This window comes from Poecilia mexicana, unplaced genomic scaffold (genome assembly GCF_051168715.1).
Source record: "Poecilia mexicana isolate PSO_F unplaced genomic scaffold, ASM5116871v1 scaffold_8, whole genome shotgun sequence".
NCBI classification, from domain to species: domain Eukaryota; kingdom Metazoa; phylum Chordata; class Actinopteri; order Cyprinodontiformes; family Poeciliidae; genus Poecilia; species Poecilia mexicana.
Window position 1 is genome coordinate 20,591,298 of NW_028263377.1, and position 21,500 is coordinate 20,612,797.

The 21,500-nt window shown below is 36.8% G+C and overlaps 3 protein-coding genes across 6 annotated transcripts; 1 reads left to right on the plus strand and 2 right to left on the minus strand.

The window, feature by feature from the left end:
- Nucleotides 1-731: 731 nt before the first annotated feature.
- Nucleotides 732-3,696, minus strand: mrm2 (mitochondrial rRNA methyltransferase 2). Its single transcript, XM_014971760.2, has 2 exons — nucleotides 3,330-3,696; nucleotides 732-1,887 (listed from the first exon to the last, which is right to left on the minus strand). The coding sequence occupies exons 1-2, from the start codon at nucleotides 3,616-3,618 to the stop codon at nucleotides 1,457-1,459; spliced, it is 720 nt and encodes a 239-aa protein (XP_014827246.1). The 5' UTR covers nucleotides 3,619-3,696; the 3' UTR covers nucleotides 732-1,456.
- Nucleotides 3,697-4,333: 637 nt separating this feature from the next.
- On the plus strand, nucleotides 4,334-8,795 carry nudt1 (nudix (nucleoside diphosphate linked moiety X)-type motif 1). 3 transcript variants are annotated; one of them, XM_088007662.1, is made up of 4 exons: nucleotides 4,334-4,499; nucleotides 4,653-4,810; nucleotides 6,765-6,889; nucleotides 8,418-8,795. In XM_088007662.1, the coding sequence occupies exons 2-4, from the start codon at nucleotides 4,659-4,661 to the stop codon at nucleotides 8,588-8,590; spliced, it is 450 nt and encodes a 149-aa protein (XP_087863788.1). In that variant the 5' UTR covers nucleotides 4,334-4,499; nucleotides 4,653-4,658; the 3' UTR covers nucleotides 8,591-8,795. The 3 variants fall into 3 exon arrangements, with proteins under 3 accessions (XP_087863788.1, XP_014827244.2, XP_087863787.1); XM_014971758.2 differs by having other exon boundaries at nucleotides 4,336-4,499; nucleotides 4,632-4,810; nucleotides 6,765-6,910; XM_088007661.1 differs by having other exon boundaries at nucleotides 4,337-4,499; nucleotides 6,765-6,910.
- An 835-nt stretch (nucleotides 8,796-9,630) lies between these two features.
- snx8a (sorting nexin 8a) lies at nucleotides 9,631-21,468 on the minus strand. Of its 2 annotated transcripts, none has more exons than XM_014971756.2 (14): nucleotides 21,450-21,468; nucleotides 19,358-19,424; nucleotides 18,610-18,737; nucleotides 18,218-18,338; nucleotides 16,880-17,070; nucleotides 16,596-16,716; nucleotides 15,196-15,332; nucleotides 14,994-15,074; nucleotides 14,728-14,888; nucleotides 14,468-14,597; nucleotides 14,318-14,386; nucleotides 12,626-12,775; nucleotides 10,690-10,839; nucleotides 9,631-10,282 (listed from the first exon to the last, which is right to left on the minus strand). In XM_014971756.2, exons 2-14 carry the CDS (start codon nucleotides 19,392-19,394, stop codon nucleotides 10,202-10,204), a joined length of 1,557 nt encoding a protein of 518 aa, XP_014827242.1. In that variant the 5' UTR covers nucleotides 19,395-19,424; nucleotides 21,450-21,468; the 3' UTR covers nucleotides 9,631-10,201. The 2 variants fall into 2 exon arrangements, with proteins under 2 accessions (XP_014827242.1, XP_014827241.1); XM_014971755.2 differs by lacking the exon at nucleotides 21,450-21,468 and adding an exon at nucleotides 19,522-19,883.
- Between the last annotated feature and the right edge of the window lie 32 nt (nucleotides 21,469-21,500).

The following is a 21,500-nucleotide window of genomic DNA, read 5'->3' on the forward strand; positions in this document are numbered from 1 at the left end:
GTTCTGCTACGCTGTGCTTGACAGTTGGTGGTTACCATAGTAACCGGTAACTGATAGCTCCTCCCCTTTTGCTCTTGCTGTCTGTTATATTTTATAATCAGCTGTTTTCTTTACAAGTGTTATATTTTAACATATAGACAAATTTGATAAAATACAGTGTTTCATGAATAATTTTGCTATGTTTTGTATATGTTAACTGTTATCATTATTGATGTTACCCATTTTAGTTATGTTAATTTTACAAATGTTAAATGCTGATAACTGCTCATTGGGAGCGATTGCTTAGTAGTTCGTTTCGGGTTATTTATTTTATTTTATTTAATGTATAGGAGCAGAAGCTGCTGGATTGACATTAACCACTGACTCTATTTCCTGCTTGTTAGAATAAATACAATGAACCTGAATGTGTCTGTGATTAAGTCAACCTATATGGAGAGCTTTCCATAAACCTATTGTACCAGAGACAAAAATATAAGGTTTACATATGTAATCAATTAAAATAGGTTTTTGAACTGAACTGAAATTAATTTATATTTTAATGATATTCAAATTTACTGAGACACAAGTGTAAAAAAACTTTTAATTGTTCTTGAAGTTGCCTTTTCTTTATGCAGCTAGGATAGGCATTTATTAAATGGTAAATAAATTATTCACATAAATAAAATGTGGAGAGCTATTAATGCCAAATGGAAAAAAAATAATGCAAAAAATAGTCATATAACAGCAGAAACTATTATCGAGGTGTTCAACTTTAATTGCATAAACAAACTTGTCATTATTTTATCACATCTTCTGTTCATTAATCATTTATGTGGGGAGGAAAATAAAAGTAAACTTGGACTATTTTCTGAAGTGTTTTGGCAGTCACTGAGGTAAAATTTAAGGATAAATTAAAATTCAACAACTTGGATCTGGCTGTTTCTCCTGTCAAGACAGCAAAGGTGTACAACACACATATGCATGCAATCTTTACTGTCATTCTACTTTCCATTAGTCACATAGTACATGACACTTAGAAATTTGTTTTTCCCTCCGTAAGCTCTTTGCAACAAAACAGCTGAACATGGCTGGAAGATCAGAATCTTACAATAAACATCCGAGCTAAACGACTTTCTGCATCAAAGCAAACAGTAAAGAGAGACTCTGGAACAGCTACTGGGGGCAATAATAAGAAAAATGCTCTTGAGTAATCTCACTGAGTCTTGCATAGGTTTTCATTTTACTGATTAAGTGCTGCTACTGCGTTAGGTTTGCAGGGAACGGAAGCACATTACGGTCTTTAATATGCTTGCATTTGTGCCCGGAGCAGCAAGCCTCACTGATGTCTCAACACTGCCATCTTTTGATAACAGCCACTAAGTAAACCTCTTCATGTTCAAACAGCTCACTGATCAGAGACACAGAGAGGCACTTCAGCAAATGTGCCAGTCATAAGTTAAATAAAGGACAACAAATATCACTTCACGCGCTTCTTGTACATTCTAGCAAGGAAATATCTCTCAGCTGAATCCTTTCTGCTGGCGTCTGGCTTTATGGTCCGAACACTGCTGAACACAGATGAGAGTTTCTCCTGGAGGTGATGGGAAAGAACCCCGTCCCAGTATTTGCAGAGCAGAGAGCCTCCAGGCAGCAGAATCTTCTCAGCCAAGTCTATCAGAGACAAACACATGGTGATCAGTTTCTCGTGGTCCATGTCTCTGAAGCCGCTGGCGTTGGGCGCCATGTCACTCAGGATGACATGAGCTCGGCCCCGGGGGAGGAGCTCCTGCAGCTTGCCGTGCGTGGCGGGGTCGGTGACATCGTGATTGGAGAGGAAGTGGGCCCCGTCCAGGGGTGGTATGTTGAGCAGGTCGATGCCGATGACTGTTCCACGTGGCGAGCCTTGATCTAAAACGACAGCCACCGGAACAGTTCATCTCCCTTCTACATGTCTTATCTGTTCACACAAACAACAGCCTGTGGCAAACTGAGCGATTAAAAAAAAATAACACCAAAAACAAAAAGCAGAAGAAATAGTTGGCCCTCTTGTCATCTTTGATATCCCTTTAGTTGTCTCTGATTCTTATACATTTTTCAAAGACGAACTTGATGTTAACATAGGAATACCGCACTAATGTTTTTACAAGTTACGCATATTTCAAATAAATAAAGTGACAAATTAAGTTAAATTTCCTTTCCCTTTTTCCAAACCAAAGATTGACTGATTAATGAGATTTAAACTCATCTTTTAGACTTTAAACATGCTTTATCTGCGCAATCCATCACAATCATTAACACATCTGCCTTTTTTTTTTTTGGACAAAGTTACATGTTTGGTGGGTGATGATGTAGGACAAACTTATAATATCCATCTTCATTTACAGCAGCATCATTAGACAGCAATAACCTCAATGTGACAAGGATAACTAAGGATACTGATTAATGTTCGGATTAATTACGGGTTCTAAAACAATGAAACACTCAGGCCTGCATAATAAATGTGACAGTTTACTATAAGACAATAACCCTTTTTTTCTGGCTCATGTGGCAGAACATTATTCTCAAGAGGATTTGATATTTATCCACTGACTAATATGTATTTATTGCTAAATCTTTTGGAGTTACTAATGCATTGATTATGATTCTACACGTCAATACCAATTTCTGGTATGTTTTGTTAGCTGGCTTGCTGATTTTAATTTTGAATCTTTCACATTTTTCTTTTGTCTTGTTTTTTTTTTAAGTACAGTAACACAAAAGAATAAGATATTTGTGCACTATAGCAAATATTTTATGTAACCTTATTAGACTTGCCAACATGCACAGGTCTGGCTCTCCAGGCAAGTCCACCTTGAAAGTTCCAGATGCTAAAACTAGTCTCCAAAAGCCCAGAGATGTCATGACGGGACCCACAGAACGTGTTAAATTTTATCTTGGCAATGCATTAAAAAAAAAAAAATAGAACATTTGTTGTGTTCTATGTTACAGCAGTATAGACTGGCATAAAAAGCAATATTATTTTGTGATAAGCTAAATTATTAGCAGTTATAAACAAAAAACAGCTGGAAAAAGCTCCAAACTGCTATGCATGTAAAAAGCATGACAAAGCATTACATAATTGTAGTAATATTTTTATTATATTCTGTACTGTGGCTCTTAGTTCTACCTTTAATGTTCTCAGTCAAGAATGCAATGTGGCTCTTCTAATGACATAAAATTAGAAAGATAAATTAACTAATCAATTGAATCTAAGAGTTAGTTTAATGATGCGTGGAGATTTCGTTTTTTAATGACAATTAGAGATTTGATGTGGGAGTTGAACCCATGTGACTGAAACCTGTCACGTCTACCTGTCCCAGCAGAGTTGATCCTTTGCACAGCCACTTGGCTCCATGCTCCAGGTGCAGAACCGCAGTCCACCACGCTGTATCCGGGCTGTAGTAGACGGAACTTGTCGTCTATTTCCAAGAGTTTGAAGGCGCTTCTGCATCGAAAGTTTTGAGCATGTGAAGCTTTGACATACGGATCTTTCAGCTGCCGCAGCACCCAGCGCTGCTCTGTTGCAGTTTTCCCCTTCAGCTTCTTCGTTACACTCAGCGAGCAGTGAAAAAATCTCCTCTGAACAGAAAATATCCACATTTGGCTTATTCTACTATATCTATTCCTATTTCATCAACTGCGCTTGCGTGAAACAGAGTTCTCAACGTGTGCTACCTATTTGGGTCCCCTTTATTTTTGAAACAGAACGTGAAAACATTAGTTCCTATGTTTAAGCAAATTCATCCCGTGCATTAAATTTACGTTCATTTAATTTTCATATTTTAATTGTGTGCATTTATTATCAAAGACCTTAATGTACATGGTGAATATCTACATATTATGGATTGCATTCTCAAAAAAGTAACATTTGATGAATAAATAAATAAACATCTTACTTTTAAAAATAAACTCACTGTTTGGACAAAGTACCACTTGTTAGGATACCTGCCATTCACTGAATAAATGCTATTTCATCACAGAATAAATATCAAGTGTATGGCTTCTATTGTACCTAACAATTTGACATTAGGCTTTGTAAATTGTCTGTAAAACAAAGTGTGCCACTGAAAATTGATTTATTAGTGGCAAATGTGTCCTCATGATTTCTTTATAGATTCAATTTATTTTAATTTGTATTTTAGTTCTTATTGGTTCTGTTATTATTGCAATCTATTAAAATATCAAAACATGAAATAAGACAGTGAATTTTGGGTGTTAGGACAACTGCTTAGCAAACTATGGCAGCATCAAGTTTCTGAAATAAGAAAACGGGACAAAAAAAAAATCCTCACTTTTCTAGTCGGACATGTTTCAAAGTAACACTTACAAACAGACCCCACAACCAAACGATGGGCCACATGCGTTGAATCTGAGTTTAGTCAGACCGATCCTTTTGTATACAAATCTTGTTATCATGTGACGACATCTGCATTCTCCACGCGGGAGTTTTTCGTGAGGTGGACTGTTTTCTTGACTAAAAGGTACTTGTTCGATCTGATCTTGTTCTGCAATATTTAATAACATTGGTTAGCACCCCATATTGCAGCCACTGTTGCTTATTGCTCATTGTGTTTTTTTTGTTTGTTTGTTTGTTTGTTTTTTCTGTTGCTCAGAAAGTTCTTTCTTTCTCTCAGGTTAAGATGTTGACCTCCAAGCTGCTCACTCTGGTCCTGGTGATCCAGCCAGGTAGAGTGCTGCTGGGCATGAAGAAGAGAGGCTTTGGTGCTGGCAAGTGGAACGGATTTGGGGGCAAAGTTCAACCTGGAGAAACCATCGAGGAAGCAGCTAGAAGGTATTATAAGAAAAAATATTTATTTAATTTAAGGTTAATGTTGTGGTTTGTGTAAAGCATAGGATCTAATCTAAATCATTGCATCTATTAAATTAATAAGCAGACAGCTGTTCAATATTTGTCCAAAAGTATTTTCATTACAGGTGTAAAATAGAGTTAACAGAGTTCAAGTCCAAGTTGATCCAGTCAGATTCAGACAATTCAGTAATAAAAAAAAAGAAAAGTCCATCTTGAAAAACCAGCAAATTGCTTCAATTTTTGATGAAGCACAAAGCCTCAGTAGAGAGGAACATCTCCCTTTCAATGAGCAAACTCCATCAGAACCAGGCTCAGGGTGGATGGCAATCTACAGCTCCCTGATGGGATTGAGTAAAATGGACAGTCTTTAAAATTTTAAAAGGGGAGGCATAATTTTGGTGTGCTTGGCACAACTCTGTTTTACATTTTTGGGATCACACATTCAGTATATTTACATTTAAAAACAAAGGGAGTGGGAGGAAGCTGTTGAGACAGAAAAAAGAATTGCGAATGTTTTGCTAGAATAAATAAAAAGAATAAACGTTTTAGTCGGGACAATATGTTATTATTCCAGAAGTGAAGGAGCAAAGCCCTGAAGGCATTTAGGCCCACTCCAAAACTGTCTCCAAACAAACAGAGAAAACTGCTTTGTGTGCAGGGGTGTTTAATAGTTACATTATTCATAATATGCAAATATATTTCACTTCTGTGTTGTCGAGCATCTGTTCTCAGTGCTTTTGAAATGGAAAATGCAAGTCTCCCTGTCGCATTTATATAAGTTTTTGTTTGGGCCACAGTTGGCTCCCAAAGCTTCACAAAGTTAAATTTGAAAACCGCCTCTGGAATCAAGCTGTGCACATTCAAGAAAAAGTGGCAGTAGTTGTCATCAAAGAGAAGTAGCACATTTTAAAACACATTGGATGTAATTTATCAAAATGGACCCAGTAAAATAGCAAAACTGTGTGCTTGACTTTTAGTTTGACAGAGTAGGGTATATTTAGCATTTAAAACAGAATGAATTTTTAGATGGCTTTCACTAGGCTCCCGTTTCTCAAAAATAGAGATGTTGTACTTGACACGAAATGTGGACTATTTATAGGAATAATTGTTGGTCATTTAAAACCTGACCTTTAAATGTGCGTGCAAATGCGTGCGGGATACGTCATACTCCTTGAACTCTAAAGTACTGCACTGAACAGATTGACAAAAAAATAAATATATATATCCACAAAAGAACATCTTCTCATTTATCGTTGCAGTACAATAAAGCCATACACTTAACCTATATTGCACACCGCTAGAGAAGAACTATCTAATCCAGGAGCAATGGCTTTGTGGATCAAACAAATTTTTTTTTTTATCCATAGCGATGAGTGGCAGCTAAATTAAACCTATCATCAAAGCCAGTGCCATTGCAATAACAATGCAGGTCCGCTCGACAGTTTTGAATCCTGGGATATGTCTGTGGGAAATCCGGGATGCAGGCATTCAAGGCAAGAGACAGTGTGGGGTGTTCTGTAGAAATGAGTCACATCATTTTGGCATGTTCAGCTTTGCACAATATAGTGCTGGACAGGTGACCTTAACTTGATGCACCGCAGCTATATTAACTGCTCTGAGACTGTCAGCCATGGTAGACATGGCTGTCAAGGCCATATCTACCAAGTCTGAAATATTATTCATAAATAACATAAGAAGATTTCATAATTGTTTTGGCTTCTTCAACTGGTGGAAATCAGGACATCCAGATAAAGTGATATCATATAAAATAATAGTGGAGTTTCTGAATTTCTTGATCAGTCTTTTAGGTTTCATGCATATAGCCTTCCCTCGTATTCCCATGTGTTCTACTAAATCTTTAGGCTGTTTTAGTCTCAATATGAAAGTGCACTTGCACAAATACAACCAATCATATTTTTTTTATTCTTCCCTTTAGGGAACTTCTGGAAGAAAGTGGCCTCACAGTGGACGTTCTGGACAAAATTGGAAATATCAAATTTGAATTTGTTGGAGAAACAGAGATTCTTGACGTCCACGTCTTCAGAGCTGACAGATATAAAGGTGAACCAACAGAATCAGAGGGTAAGACTTTCTCTAAAGAAACCAAAGCAGATTCCTTTAAAAAAGTAGAAGTTCATAAAAGACTGGGGGAATAACCTTTTTGAACACCATTCCAAGTAATAGAGGTAAGAAAAACCAAAATGTTCCCATTTTGGTTTCAGTTCCTTTTAAACATGACTTCCTTTTAATGTTATTACTAACTCATAGTCTCAATCACAATTTCTACATGCTTGTAAGGCTGAGAAGCATGTTGAGGTCTGGATTTGAGTCTTTTATGACCCTTCAAGGTTTAAAGTAGTCACAAAAAGTTAGTGAAGATTCAAGTAGGCATTCCAAGCTTGCTAATGTTACGCAGGCACAATCCAGGTTCATCCCTTGATGAGTTAACTACCTGTGTTTTGCTTGTATGATTCATGGGGGAAATAATTGTGTTAATATATTGAGACTAATCTGAAAACTACTTAAAAACCAAACATTTTGAGAAAACGCAAAAGAAAAAAATCAATGCAAACAGGTCACGTAGCACAGAATATTTTCAAAAACTTAAACCATTCAATCTGATACCACACTCTTTACAGTTCCCTACAAGAACAGTGATTGAATTAAAGATGCTCACCACAGAGGGGGGGAAGGAAGGAAGCATTAAAATGTGTCAATGCACTTTTAAGAGGAAAGAGGGGATTGTAGCAAGATCAAATACTTGGCAGTTCTGTTTGCTGTGTAAGAAATAAGTCAAGGTCAACTATGTGGAGACCAAACATACAAAGACACAGAGAAGCATAACTCCTGATGTAATCAGACGTAACACTTTAAGTAAAAAGTCTGGAGGGTAATCGAAGTCAAAGTCCAGAAATTGAAGGAGAAAAGAACATTTCAAGTATGACAAATTAAAAAAAAGAAGTGCATGATTTTTTATTTTTATTTTAGAAAAAGCAAATGGGTATTGAAAGCTATTTGAGGATTTAAATAATTCACAGGCGTTTGTTTTGATAATAAAATAACTTGGTCATTGCCAAATTTAAGTCAACTGTGGTACATCCCATCTTTCAACAGCTTGAAGAACCATCTTAAGCAACTTAAATACATTTCCTCACGATTGTTGTGGAAACATTCTTGCCCACCAATCTGTATATGGTATTGCAGCACTTCATTAAGTTTGACCATTGCTCCTACTTCAGCATTTCAATCTGGTTGAGGTCAGAACATTAGGTGGGTCATTGCAACACCTTGATTCTTTTCTTTTTTTTCACCCACTCTGTTGTAGATTTGCTGTTGCATGGTCCAATTTAGAAGAAGCTTGATTTGTCAGATAGCTACAAATTTGACTCTAGAATACTTAAAATGACTTTATGGTCTTCTCAGTGACTGCAAGACATCACCATACTTTACAGTTGTATGAGGTGTTTATATTTTTTTTATCTTTTGCTTTAGTTTTGTTCAGCCATCTGTACATTAATCAGCATGTATCTGAAGAACACATTTGAGTTGTTCGGGTTTGATTCATTTTTTCATGTCTTGTGTTTTATAGAAATGAGGCCTCAGTGGTTTGACTGTGACAAAATCCCTTTCGGTCAGATGTGGGCCGATGATGTCTTGTGGTTCCCTTTGTTGCTACAGAAGAAGAAATTTGTGGGATACTTCAAGTTCCAGGGTGAGGACGTGATTCTCAGTCACAAACTGGAGGAGGTTCAGGAGCTTTGATGTCAAACCTTGCAGTGTTTTATGTGTGGGACCATGAGGAGGAAAATAAGGTGTTTAAATTTTGACACTTATTACTGAAGGTAACTGATGGTGTCCACTGTTCATTTAGTGAAAGGAATGGGATGATCATTTTGATAGGAAGAGGAAGCGTTTACTGTGCACGCTTTTCAACTGTAACAAGTGGGATTAAACATTTTTTCTGTAACCCGTCTCATTGGATGTTTTCTTGAGAAATATCAGCAAGTTAATCAAAGCAGCAGCATATTGAAAGCAAGTTTATTTCTGAACTAACAAAATTCAGCAATATGTATTCAGCACAATATATATTTTGCTTTTAATACAAAATATAGAGTTTTGTTCTGGGTTTAATATTGTTGGTTGTTAAACTTGGTCCTTAAAACAAATGTGTGTATGTATACAATATATTAACAGTCCTGGCAAATATAGGTTTAAAATAACTTACATTCAGCCACATGTTTGTTGGATGTTATTTTGAGGTCCATCCACATATTTAACTCGGAGTCACTCCGGAATGTTAACATTACATCCAGTCGACAGAAACATGTTTGAAAAAATAAGTTAACTTTAAACCTACATCCACTAGGGTTTCATACTTGTGCATCCCATTATTACTGGTGTGATTAACAGGCATTTCTAGTGTATAATTCTCTTTTTTACACCCAGATTCATTAATCGTGATTGTCAATTCTCCTTTCAATTTGTTTATTAAAAACATAAAATCTTTTGATACATATAATCTTATATTATAGGGCTTGCAAAAGAAAACTGAGTTCAAAATTGAATCAAATACAGTGACAACCTAAAGTTAGAGGATTAAAGACCCATTACAGTAGTCAAAAATTAAAGGTGTATTGTGAATGAATTAGAATAAGCCTGGTTTCCTGTTTCAATATGTTGAGCTGAATTGTCAAAGAAAATTAGCAAACGTTAATTGCAAAACTGCTTTTGGAGTGCCTGCAACCTTTGCTGTTTCCAGATACATAATGACTAATTTTCGGTTAAGTATTCATAAAGTATCCTTTGGTTTATTTGGAGAGTCCTTTATTTACCTGAAGTAGTTGTTTAAAATATGTTCTTGTTTCTAGTCACATGTCCAAACACAAACAGAACACAAAAAAAAAAAAACAAAGAACAGAATTGTTGAGAATATAAACATTGCAGGTACATATCATTTGTACAGCAATACGTGTCCCATTTTCATCTTAAAAATGAATGCAATTAATCTAAAATAAACAAACATCCAGAAAGACTGAAATCTCAGTGTCAGCATGTTAGTGTCCAACTTCTGAGAAGCTGTAAACAGATCATTTTGTATCAGAATGAGTGAGTGTTAACCATTTTAGATCCCATTTATAATAACACCTGGTTACTGTGCTTACATCTGTAAAAGCTGATTCTGAAATGAAAACATCACAGAACACAAATTTACATGGGGTTAATCACAGCAGACAGTAGAAACCATCTTACTGAATGGAAATGAGAACAGTTGTGCCTAAAACATTTTCAGGCATTGAGCTCACAGAGCTTTTCATTTTCCAGTTGGTGATCTTCATCTGTAGGAGTGTTTATCTTCTGCTTTGCAATGCTTTTTCAGATTGGAGGCTTCAGTCCGTTATTACTGCCAAAGAGACACCCGAGCTTAGGTTGGAGTTCATTCCACACATCACCCATCTGATCAGCAAAACAGAAAAAAGAAAACAAGTTTGTCTTTATGTAAAATGAATATTTTTGCTATACAGTTCCATAACCAAATGCTAAAAAACTTCAGGTCTGAAAAAACCCTAATCCAAAAATTCCACTGGACTTAAGTATAAAAAAAAAAAAAGACAGACTATATACACATATATAAAAATGAAAAAGGATACCTTTTTTAAAAAAACAGAAAAGGTGGACATGCTGTATGTGATATGCACTTTTTTTTATGGGAAATATACGGTAGCTCTTATCCATCCTTCAGTATTAGCTCTTTTGTCAGACTTTAGGAGCCAATCTAAAACTATATTGGACATTCCCACTGAAGAGGTGCTGAGTCGACATCAAGGCGAGCTGGAGGAAAACCCATTTCCATACAGCCTTACCTCTCTGTGTCCTTGGACCTGGGAGTTAACGAAAGCCCCAAGAATGTTGGCGGTGATTGGAAGGTAGGTGAAGATAAGCTGTGTCTCTTGATGAAGGCAGAACAGGGAGAAATAGTTGCGGAGCTCCATGGTCTGGATGGCACTTTCTTGCTATTAAAAATAATTGTGCCAAAATAGAAAAATGATGATTAATGTCAAATGATGATGAAAAAAAAATGCAAACAAGAGGAACCTATTATCTTTTTGTTATGAAAGAACTTTCTTTCATAAGACGCGTCCCCCAGACGATTAATCTTGGAATGCACAGTGTCTGGACTTTTACTTTGCTTGTGAAATGCTTGCCTTTTTTACTTTTATTTGACTGAATACATTACAGTTTGCAACTTCTTCCCTTGTTTAGAATTAAAGACTTAAACTTTTTTTATCTTTCATTTTGCTTTTTCATTTCCTGTTAAGCACTTTGAATCCCCTAATGTAATATTGGTGCTGTGTAAATAGCCTTACCTTTCCCCAAAGTTTTTCCATTACACAACAGTTGTTAGGAAAGGATATTCTCGATGCTCAAGGTCATTTTGGCAGTACGGTAGGATTGGTACTTCTAAAAATACTGAAATGTTCTCTTTTTAACATATTTCTTCAAGACAAAAAAAATAATAATCATATTTGACAGGTGAAGCTAAGTAAAAAGGGCAATTGCATGCAAAAATGGAGCTCCTAAAACCCACCAGGAGTCCAACAAAACAGGATTTGTAACGTAGGAATGTTATGGCCTGCAGAAATCACAAAGTCAGCTGACTCGACAGTTGTTCAGCAGGCAATCTTAGACAAAAACGATACAGCGCAAAGTTAATTAGTAAAGAAGCTGGCCATCTTCAGAGTGCTCTGTTAATGAAAAGTTGAGTGGAAGGAAAAAAACGGGTAGTAACAGGGATTATAGTAGCTGTGTCTGGATAGGATTCTGGAGCAAAACCCAGTCAAGAGTTTGGGACATTTCACAGGATTTGGACTTAGGAGCCACCACACACAGATGTATCAGAGACAATCTACCAGGACATTTTAAAGCACCGTTCCTTCTGCAGACACGCTTTAGAGGCTGAGTCCATTTTTGAGTAGAACATTGCACCTCTTCATTCCACACAGTCAAAGGTATAAATACCTGCTTTCATAACCATGGTATCACAGTTTTTGATATAGAATCTAACATCTGTTGGCCAACATGTAATGTTTCTAAGAAACATAAGAAATGTTAAGGCCATGAGCCTCAAATCTTAAAAGAAAGAAAGCACTTCTATCACTACTGAAATAAATTAACTAAATAAAATGCTAGAGCATTTGATAAGTGAAGAAATACCAAAATATAGGGAACAGTTTTATATGTCCAAATTACATGTTTGTTTCCCCTAAAGTGCAATTTGTTTAAGGAAATGAACTGAAAAATGTGTTTAAATGGCAAACACGGACTAAGCACATTGGCTGCATTCAGAAGATAAAAAAAAAAACACCAAGAAAATGAAAGTATAAAAAAAGTTAATTACCTTCTTAACACGGACTCAGCTTTGTACCAGTGTCTGAAAATGTGTTTTTAGTCTGCAAATGAGTCTGTGATTTACCACATTAAATTAAATGTGTTCAAAGGGTTTAAAGAGGAGACTCTATACGTTTTGAGGATTATCCAGTTTGAGTGAGAGTGTTTTTGTGCATGAAAAAGGGTGTTAGGAGTTAAAAGGCCTGAAGTCCCCATCACAGCAGCCTGCCCCAGCTCTGAATCCCGGCTTTGCTTCCCAACAGCACCATTAAAAGTATGACAAGGTCACCTCTCACCATGACAGTGCTTTCACTGCCATTTTAATAGCTTATGTCACGACTCAGATAAAGCAGCTTTTGCAAAGAAAGTTTTATAATTAGGCAAACAAAATGAAACTGAAAGAACAATCACCTGAACGATTCGCGACTCCAGCTGCTCTACAGAAGCCTGCTCTTTGGACTGAACAGTGGCACTCATCATCTGCCTTTTCATCATGCTGTACTTGTGCAGCGCTTTTTGGTGCTCGTGAAGCACGCCCTTTTCATGACGCTCGCAGAGATCCTAGAGGGAAAAAAGAAAGAAAGAAAAAAAACAAAAAACAGGCAGCAGTTCTTACTGATTGACTGAAAGTGGCGGGGTGATGCACTTCACCACGACATTATGTAACAGATGAGTGACAGGAGAAGCATTGGGACAAAAGTATGGATAACTTAAAGTACTTTGACAAACAAGAGCTGTAATTTTATAAATCCATCTAGTTGAAAAGCATTCCCAGAAATAAAAGTTCTGTTCTTAAAAAGGAGAAACTTAAAAAAAAATAATAATAATAATAACATACTGTGGGCTGCTAAAGATTTTAGGAGGAGATAATGGGAAATAATTTTCAAACTTTTTTCACCTTTATCATGGCATTTAGCTTGCACAATGCAACTGACAAACATGTATGGGAGATGAGTAATAAAATAAAAATAACCATGTTGCGTAACTGTGCGCACCTTTGAACAAATACTTAAAAATTACGATTCAACTTCCGCAATCGGTCCTCTTGAGTTAACACCTGTATTTAAGTGCAGCTGAACATGAGATGAAGTTATCGTTCTGGGATTTTTGACATTTGCATCTTTTAGTAAAAGTCGCAATTCACAGAGGCAGGAAAAGATGATTCGAAGTTGACAAATGTGTCAGTCAGGAGAGTCATACAAATGCAGAACTAGATAAAAACAATTGGACATAAATGTGAGAAAATTAAACAACTGAGATATTCCAGAAACTCTCCAAAATTAATTAGATTAAAAAAAAGACTAGCCTGAAGGTAGATATTAAGGCAACAGCAATGGTAAAAACTGGAGGCATTTCCAACAAGTTCTGGTTCTCCATATTTCTGAACTAAATTGTGTTGCAAGACATAAGACTTCTTCTACAGAAAATATCCTAGCTTTGCTAACATCTTCTAAACCTTAAGAAATAATGTGTTAAAGTTTGGTAAAAAAAAAATAAAATAAAAAATATGCATTTTTGAGCTGCAATTCCAAATTGCTTAGAACAAAAAAAAAATATATTAGTGCATTACAAAAAGAGCATCATATCCACAGTGGAAGCACCATTCAGTGGAGTAATTTGGCTCAAATACCAGTCGGTTTTTATCTCCATGGATCTGCTACAAAAATAAAGATAAGGGCACATCTCATTTTACAGGAAGTTAAAGTTCAAGTGTTCTCTCCAAACAATGAAACAGTGTTACGTTTTTTGGAAGGAGCTAAATGAGATTTAACTGTTGAGAGGCTTCCTGCATGTCCAAATGGTAATATTAACAACCTAGTTACTTCAGTGGTAATTGTCTGCAATGCTTTCAACATGCAAATGTTTGTTACTGTAGAACAGTTTAGTTTTGGAGGGTCTTAAGCCTATTTTCTAAAGATCGATACACCAATGATTTCTTTATTAGCGTCGTTGCTGACATCTTTCCCTCGTGGCATTATGGTAACCAACTCATGAATGCCCTTACTTACATCTACATTATCATGGATTAAAAGAATTTTTCACAGTCTAGACATACCACATTCCTGTCTCAGCACAAAAGAAACGAAAGTCAAGCTTGCTCACTCTGTATGACTGCAGCAAATCTAGGAAGAAGTTCAGTTTTTCCACAACGTCGTCCTGCTCCCGTCTGCCCTGGAGACATGAAGAGAACAACATTTATCACCAAGTTTTAGTTTGGGGAAAAACACAGCGGGCATGCACTCAAGGTTGTACCTGCTGAGCGGCTTTGTCGGATAAAACTGCAAACTCCTCCGACAGGCTTTTCAAAGACTGACGCAGGGTTCCCCAGCTGCTTTGGGAGGAGGCCAGGGAAGGAAGAGGCGACGCATCTGAGCCCAGAGCACTGGCGAAAACATTAATATAAGAAAAGAATAAAATATTGCAGGATCCGGGCTACTCCGGATTGAATCCTTCTGCAAAAGCCGTAAATCCTACAGGATGATTAACTGTATATCCTTCATAATAAAAAATACCTGAGCTCTCGACCAAACTGGACCAGATCAGTTGAATTCTCCATTGAGCGCTCGGCCATTTTTTCAGCTCTGTCCCGCAGCCTCTGGAAGCTGTTGTGGATATTTTTAATCAGCTCTCTGCTCGTTGAGAACTGAGCCTGAACGTCTGCTGGGAGATACTCCTGCAAAACAGGTCCGACAAAATCTCCTCCATTGTGTTCACAGGTTGTAAATGAAAGTAAGAGCATAGGAAAAAGTGCGCCTGAAGTCACCATATCATGACGAACCTTAGCTTGGGTTGCAATCCTGTTGGTCATAAACTCGTCACCCGTTTTCTTGCAAGTGTCACGCAGCTTGGTCTGGACATCCTGTTTGTGAAGCAGGGTGACGAGTGGGTGAGTGGAAAAGGACAAAGTGTGAATCAAACAGGATGTGCTTTGCTCCCGTGAAGATAGTGCTTATTGTGCAAGAAAATGCTTGGAAACATACAGAGCCACTGTAGGTGAGAAAGGTCTTGACCAGCTCATCCTCGGAGAAGAGGGGGTGGCGAGCCACCAGGTTAATAAATCTGCTCAGAGCTCGTCTTCTCCCTTCAATGAACTCGCGCTCGGACATAGAAGTTAGGACTGTGAATAAAAGAAAAAAAAAAAAAATATATCTGGAGGTTTACTTTAGAAGTGTGCAAAGGCAACATGACTAGAATAGTTTAACTCGAGCGTCAAGTGCTCGTAATCCCATAAGGCTGATCTAAATGCAGAACATTCCCCCTGTAGATTCTTAGATCTCAGAACATATACTGTTGGCTAGAAAATGGTCACTTAAGACCAAAAATCTTAGACCAAAACTCAGTCTTACAGTTCTTCTTTGTCATGGCCACACACAAAGAAGAGTTGCTAGAGATATCATTATCCCTGACCTTTTAAGTCTTTAAAAAAAAAAAAAAAAAGATAAAAATGGTTTAGTGTAGAAGAGAACCATCGAAAAATCCCCGGGGAGGCAGCTGGGGCAGTAATCAGGGGGCATACAGTGAGTCATATCAACACTGAGGGAAATTACAGAAGCTGTCTTCGAAAGCAACGTCACAGCTAGAACTAGCATAGATCCAAGCACTCGCTTAAGAATTAATCTCAAGAGATTATTAAACCCGTTGTAGTTAAATCACCAAAACAACATCATAGTGTTTAACTGAGAAACGATGCCTCTTATTAGTCTTTTAGAAGCACTTGTGCACATGAAAATGAGGGGGCAGGGAGAATAAGTGATAACAGAAGTATACATTTGGATTAATCTGTTACTAATCCCTTCCCTTCCTCCTGTTGGATATGAAATGCTCTCCATACAAACAGACTGATGGGACATAAGGTAACACAAACAACCTTAAATAAGTACACAGCACAACCACATAAAATTTGTGCCGATTTGTCAAATCATTTAAAATTTGTCAGCAAATATTTCTGTTTAAATGAACAGAAATATTCAACAAGTTTCACAAATCTGAACAACAAAAGCTCCATGTGTCAGAATCAAAAGAGGAGCAGAGATAAAGTTATCAGAATGATACATTCAAAGAATCTATTTTTTTTGTAAAACCGTGGCTAAACACCATGAATCATTTTTGAATAACTAAAGCTTCAAGTCTTCAGGAAGTGAAAGAAGCTAAATTTATGCATCACTGGTTTATGTCTCCGTTACGCAAAAGCTTTGAAGAACCAAATGACTAGAAAAAAAATCCTTACAAGTCTTTGTCTATTAGAAAAAAAAGATTTTTAAAAGCTAGAATTTCAACCTAAATTATCTCAAAACTTTATGAAATTTTGATGCAGAACACAAATCTGGTAAATAAACAAAACAAACAGAGACCCAACAGTGCAGTCCGCACAGAAACCTACCTCCCTTCAGCATCCGTTTGGGTGGCAGTGCCGGAACCACTCTGTAGGCAAATTTCTGCAGCAAAACTTCGTGGAAGACGTCGAAATCACTGTACCGCCTGTATACTGACATTTTATAACGCTAAAAAGTAAAAACGATGAAACTGAATTACAAAATAGGTAAGAGCACAATTGATTTTGTCTGTTCTGATGTGTATTTGTCCAAACTACTTGATTAAAAAAAAAAAAAAGTGGAGTAGTTTCAACATGATACTGTAGCATGTTGCAGATTTGAATTTCCTTGCCTGGCTGGTGACCTGGTACTCCACATGCTTGAGGAACAGGCCCTTCTTCTCCGGAATCAGTTCCACATGGACTGTATCTTTGGTGAGAAGCTGTTCAAATGTCTGCGAAATGGTGAGCACATCGTCTTGAGCCGGCTGCATCCTCAGAGCGCTCAGTTCCCTCGGCTCTCCGAGTTGGGGTTTTGGCAACTCTGTAAATCACACATTTCAGAGCTAACATTTGTTCTCCGTGATTGAATCAATACTTTAGGAGTGACCGGAATTTCAAAACCGTTCAGAATGCCTTTTTTTTAATTTCCTGAGCAACCTTTTTTTTTTTCTCCCCAGTTTGTCTCTATAAAAGTGCTCTTGACAGTAATCCATGCAACCTTTTATGATTCCTCCCAGGACATTCCAAGACAGCTGTGCATAAAATTTAATTTACTGAGGCAAACTCAAAGAGAGTCCTGGCGCAGAACAGGAAGTGGCATAAAGCAAGTTGCCATGCTGCCCACACCTGAAATAACAAAACTGGATTCAACACTAAAGCCTGCAGAGGGATCCAAGTCAAGTCTGCATAATAGTTACCTTTAGGAAAACCATAAAATATCCCTCTATCATCATCCCACAAAGAGGGAGGGAAAACACAACACTTAAAAATACAGCAAACTGCAAAATATATATACATTTATAACCTTTAATGTCTGCATATTTAGTCTGTCATGCACAGGCATTTACTTTCAGAAGACACTGGATTTGTACATCGAGTACATCTGTGCATTGTCTAAATAAAGCTGTTCTGTGAAGGCCTTTAAATCCATTGAAAATATATTCAACAATACTTGAAAATGTATGTTTGCAGATACTCTCCCCCTAGCCTGGGCTATTTGGGAAGAAGACTGTGCAAACATTTCTGTGCAAGACATTTTCATCCACTTTTCAATAAACATGCCTTGTTGTTCACTCATATAAAGTACATCAAAGATCCAGGTTGTAAAATACAAAAGTTAAAGAGATATAATTACTTTTGTAAGCCACTGTAACCACAGACTCCCAGCACATGTTGCGGTTTTATCCCGTATAAGAAGAAATAATGGAGCATAATAAATGTGCATCTAAAAGGCTTTTCTAAAACATTCCCAAACACACATCACTTGCTAACTTGCAGTAAAGTTGCTGCTGAATTTATGCTACTGGTAAAAGTATCGAGAAAAACTTCCAGGAGAGCTAATAAAAGAGTGACATTTGCACCTTGCACGTGAACAGATGATGCATTTCTGAGGCCATCTTTGGACACCAAGCTACTCATTAAGCAAAAACCCTTTACTTTTCTGCTGTCACTGCAACACAGTCACTTACCATGTATGAATAGTTTGGGACTTGGTTTTTTCCCTTGCTGGGCTAGAGCAATTAAAGCTAGCGCTTTGTAGAGGGTGAGCTTAGTGAGGAATCCATCTGTACAGTCAATATGCTCAGCAATCTGGAAAAAAAAAAGGTGGACTGTGACAATATAAAAGAGAAGGTCAACATTTTTCAGTCTGAGATCCAACTTTAACTGTGGTTTGCATTCCTGTGTGCACAAAGCTCTCACAAGACACAAAGCAAATGATATGCTACAAAAGGTCAGAAAAAGGTGAATGGCGCCTTCAGGGAATTCATCCAGCTACATCCCTACTAAATATTTCATCTTTAATTTCCAACAAAAGACACTTAAGCTTTCTGCCTTCTCAGCATCTTGAGGAACTCCTCACCTGGCTGAGAGCTGCCTTGGAGAGACCGGTCCTTTCCAGGAGGCGCTTAAAAACGTCAGCCTGCACTCTCTCATCTGTCCTGCAGCAGATGGCCTCATGCACTTCTCTGTAATAGGCAGGAACTGAACCTAAAAGGGGAACAACACCTGCATAGCATCACATCCTCCTCAAAATTAGAAATATTCCATTAACTGCACAACACCCAGGAGGTTATTTTGCATAAATGACATCAATAAAAGACAAACTTTCATTTTGAAAGGGATAGTGACGTCATGTGACTGTCTTTTCTTTTATGCGACTAGAACTTTTATTTGCTCCATTTTAAAACGACAAAGATGGACTTAAATTGAGAGAATTAATAATTTGCAAATATTTAAAGAGATTAAAAAAGAATGCCTTATGTGACATTTTAAGTAAATCTTTCAAGACACACCTGACAGGATTTCAGGAAAGAGGGGAAAAAACAACGACTTGTCCTGATCTTTCTGGTCATGGTTCAAGAAAGGAGCATCACTAGTTTGCGGGGGGATAATTGAGGACATGAATGAGAGCTTTTGAGATGGAACAACTTGCTTCCGATCGGTCACTGAAAACTTCTCATGAGGTGAGGGCAAATCGCGATCTCAGCGTGTTGTAAGATCCTTGCGTTTTGACGCGCGAGTTTCGCAAATACACCGAGAAAAGTCACATAAAGTCACATGGAAATCACTGACTCAAGAGAGAGTCAAAAAATGTTTTCACACGTTACCTTCATTGATCTCTCCTGCCATAGCTCGGGGTGTCATGTGAGCACAAGAGCACCTCCATGTGATTTCCTGCAGAGAAGGAAAAACAAGTAATTTGCGTCTTAAAGTTGTAGTGAACCCTGGTTGAAGTCCAAATACTGATGAAGTGAAGGCAGTTGCCACCTACACGCTCTGGAAGCTGGCGATGCCACGGCAGCTACACCACTGAGGGGATTTTTAAAGGTTTTGGGGGCGTGAATATGCGAGTTTATGTCTCGGTTTCGTTAAACATTACCTAATTGCTTTATATAGTTTATATTCTACCAAAAAATAAATAAACCATGAGTGGTTTTACATATAACTTCTTATTTCCTGGTCTCACCAGTGCATGTTTATTTGATTTAATCTCTGTTCCTCAATCTCCAAAAATATGCCTGCATAACAAATGTTGCATTCACGTACACCTCGTAGATAATGATTTTTTCTTAAGATGTGACAGCTTTTAAGACAGAGTTCAATGCAAATCATCCCTTTATGTGAACTTTACCAAGAATAATTAAGAGTTTAATTAATTAGTGTTGGTCAGTTCTCTGAATGCTAATATCAGGTGTATTCATCTGAATATTTTATCACGAATAAAGCTTTCTGATGTCTAACCCTTTTTTGGTATAGACTCAGTGAGGAAAAAAAAAGTAAAAAAGAAAAAAAAAAGCTTATAAAAATGTATTTAATACCATTTTCAGTAGTAGGAGAAAGACGTAAAGTGATCAACAGTGTCCAGTTTGTAGCACTGCCACAGATATTGCTAGTTAAACTAACTATGTCATTTTTATTAAAAAGTAAAGTTTTAACACTGAAAGATTTAGAAACTTTAGTAATAGTCAGTAAACATGCTGTGTGAAGAGTGAAGGGCTCTGTTGTGAACATATAAAACAATGTGTTGATTATTGATTATATTCTGGATTTAACAGAGAACAAATGAAGTGAATAAAAATTGAAACAATATGATGTCTCCTCTTAATTCTCATGAAATCTCTTGCTGCAAATTACATTAGAAAAAGGTTTATTGATTTTCATTGGGTTTCCTGATTTAAAAAAAATTTAAATTAAAAAAATATAAATAATAATAATAATAATAATAATAATAATAATAAGAGAATAATAATAATAATAATAATAATAATAAGAAGAAGAAGAAGAAGAAGAAGAAGAAGAAGAAGAAGAAGAAGAAGAAGAAGAAGAAGAAGAACAAGAAGAAGAACAAGAACAAGAACAAGAACAAGAACAAGAACAAGAACAAGAAGAACGTTTAAAGAAACCAATGCATGGAGTTTGCCTGCCTCACTCGTTGACAGTGTGCTTCTAGTTTCGGCAACATTGCACAGATGAAAAATGGATGTCGGAAACCAGTTTAACACTTAATTTAACTGGTGAAATAAACACTAGGGGTGTTAATTTGTAGTTCTGAAAGTCAATTTTATGCAATGCAGGAAAAATGCCTGAATGGAAAAGTCATACAGGCGTTTGTCTTCAGGAGACCCTTGTAGTGTAAAAACTGATTGTATTTGTCAGATTTCAATGGCATCAACAACAATATGTTCTTTAGCTGAGGCATGTAATTAGAATTTCTGGAGAAATTTAGAGTATTCCAGGAGTATATCAGTTTTGTTCAACAATTGCTCAACTAAGATAATTTTTTATTTATTTATTTTTCATTTTTTGTATTTCCATGAATGATGAAATAGTGATTTAGACATGATGTCATTGGTTTTCCATGACTGACGCGTCTTAACGTTTTCCAGTTAAGACGCAAAGAGTAAAATTATGCCTCCATATAAAATCCATAAATTACCATTCAAGTCAAAAGATGATGACTGTAAATGTTACGTTTGAAGGAAATGGCCAACTGAAATATTGCATTTATAAAAAATTATATATTTTACATTGATTAAACGTTGATATTTTTATCTCCTTCTATAATTAAAGAAAAAATGACAGCCTATTTGCAGTCTACCTTCGTCGCTATAGCAACCATTTTATACACGCTAAATGTGCAATCAAAATTTCCTGAAATTTCAAGCAGTAATGGCATTCCCGACACTCCATGAACCTCACGTTGCTTGAACGCCAACTCGCCAGTAGATGTCGCTGCAAGATCCCTTTTCA

What these genes read in the sequence shown, in the direction of transcription:
- mrm2 (XM_014971760.2), bottom strand. Translation starts at nt 3,618, where the DNA reads ATGTGGATATTTTCTGTTCAGAGGAGATTTTTTCACTGCTCGCTGAGT. An exon ending in GATCAACTCTGCTGGGACAG is followed by an intron (nt 1,888 to 3,329) that starts GTAGACGTGACA and finishes CTGTCGTTTTAG; the next exon opens with ATCAAGGCTCGCCACGTGGA.
- nudt1 (XM_014971758.2), top strand. Translation starts at nt 4,659, where the DNA reads ATGTTGACCTCCAAGCTGCTCACTCTGGTCCTGGTGATCCAGCCAGGT. An exon ending in ATCGAGGAAGCAGCTAGAAG is followed by an intron (nt 4,811 to 6,764) that starts GTATTATAAGAA and finishes TCTTCCCTTTAG; the next exon opens with GGAACTTCTGGAAGAAAGTG. An exon ending in TGAACCAACAGAATCAGAGG is followed by an intron (nt 6,911 to 8,417) that starts GTAAGACTTTCT and finishes TGTGTTTTATAG; the next exon opens with AAATGAGGCCTCAGTGGTTT.
- snx8a (XM_014971756.2), bottom strand. Translation starts at nt 19,394, where the DNA reads ATGACACCCCGAGCTATGGCAGGAGAGATCAATGAAG. An exon ending in CCAAGGCAGCTCTCAGCCAG is followed by an intron (nt 18,339 to 18,609) that starts GTGAGGAGTTCC and finishes TTTTTTTTCCAG; the next exon opens with ATTGCTGAGCATATTGACTG. An exon ending in CAGTTTGGTCGAGAGCTCAG is followed by an intron (nt 14,598 to 14,727) that starts GTATTTTTTATT and finishes TGTTTTCGCCAG; the next exon opens with TGCTCTGGGCTCAGATGCGT.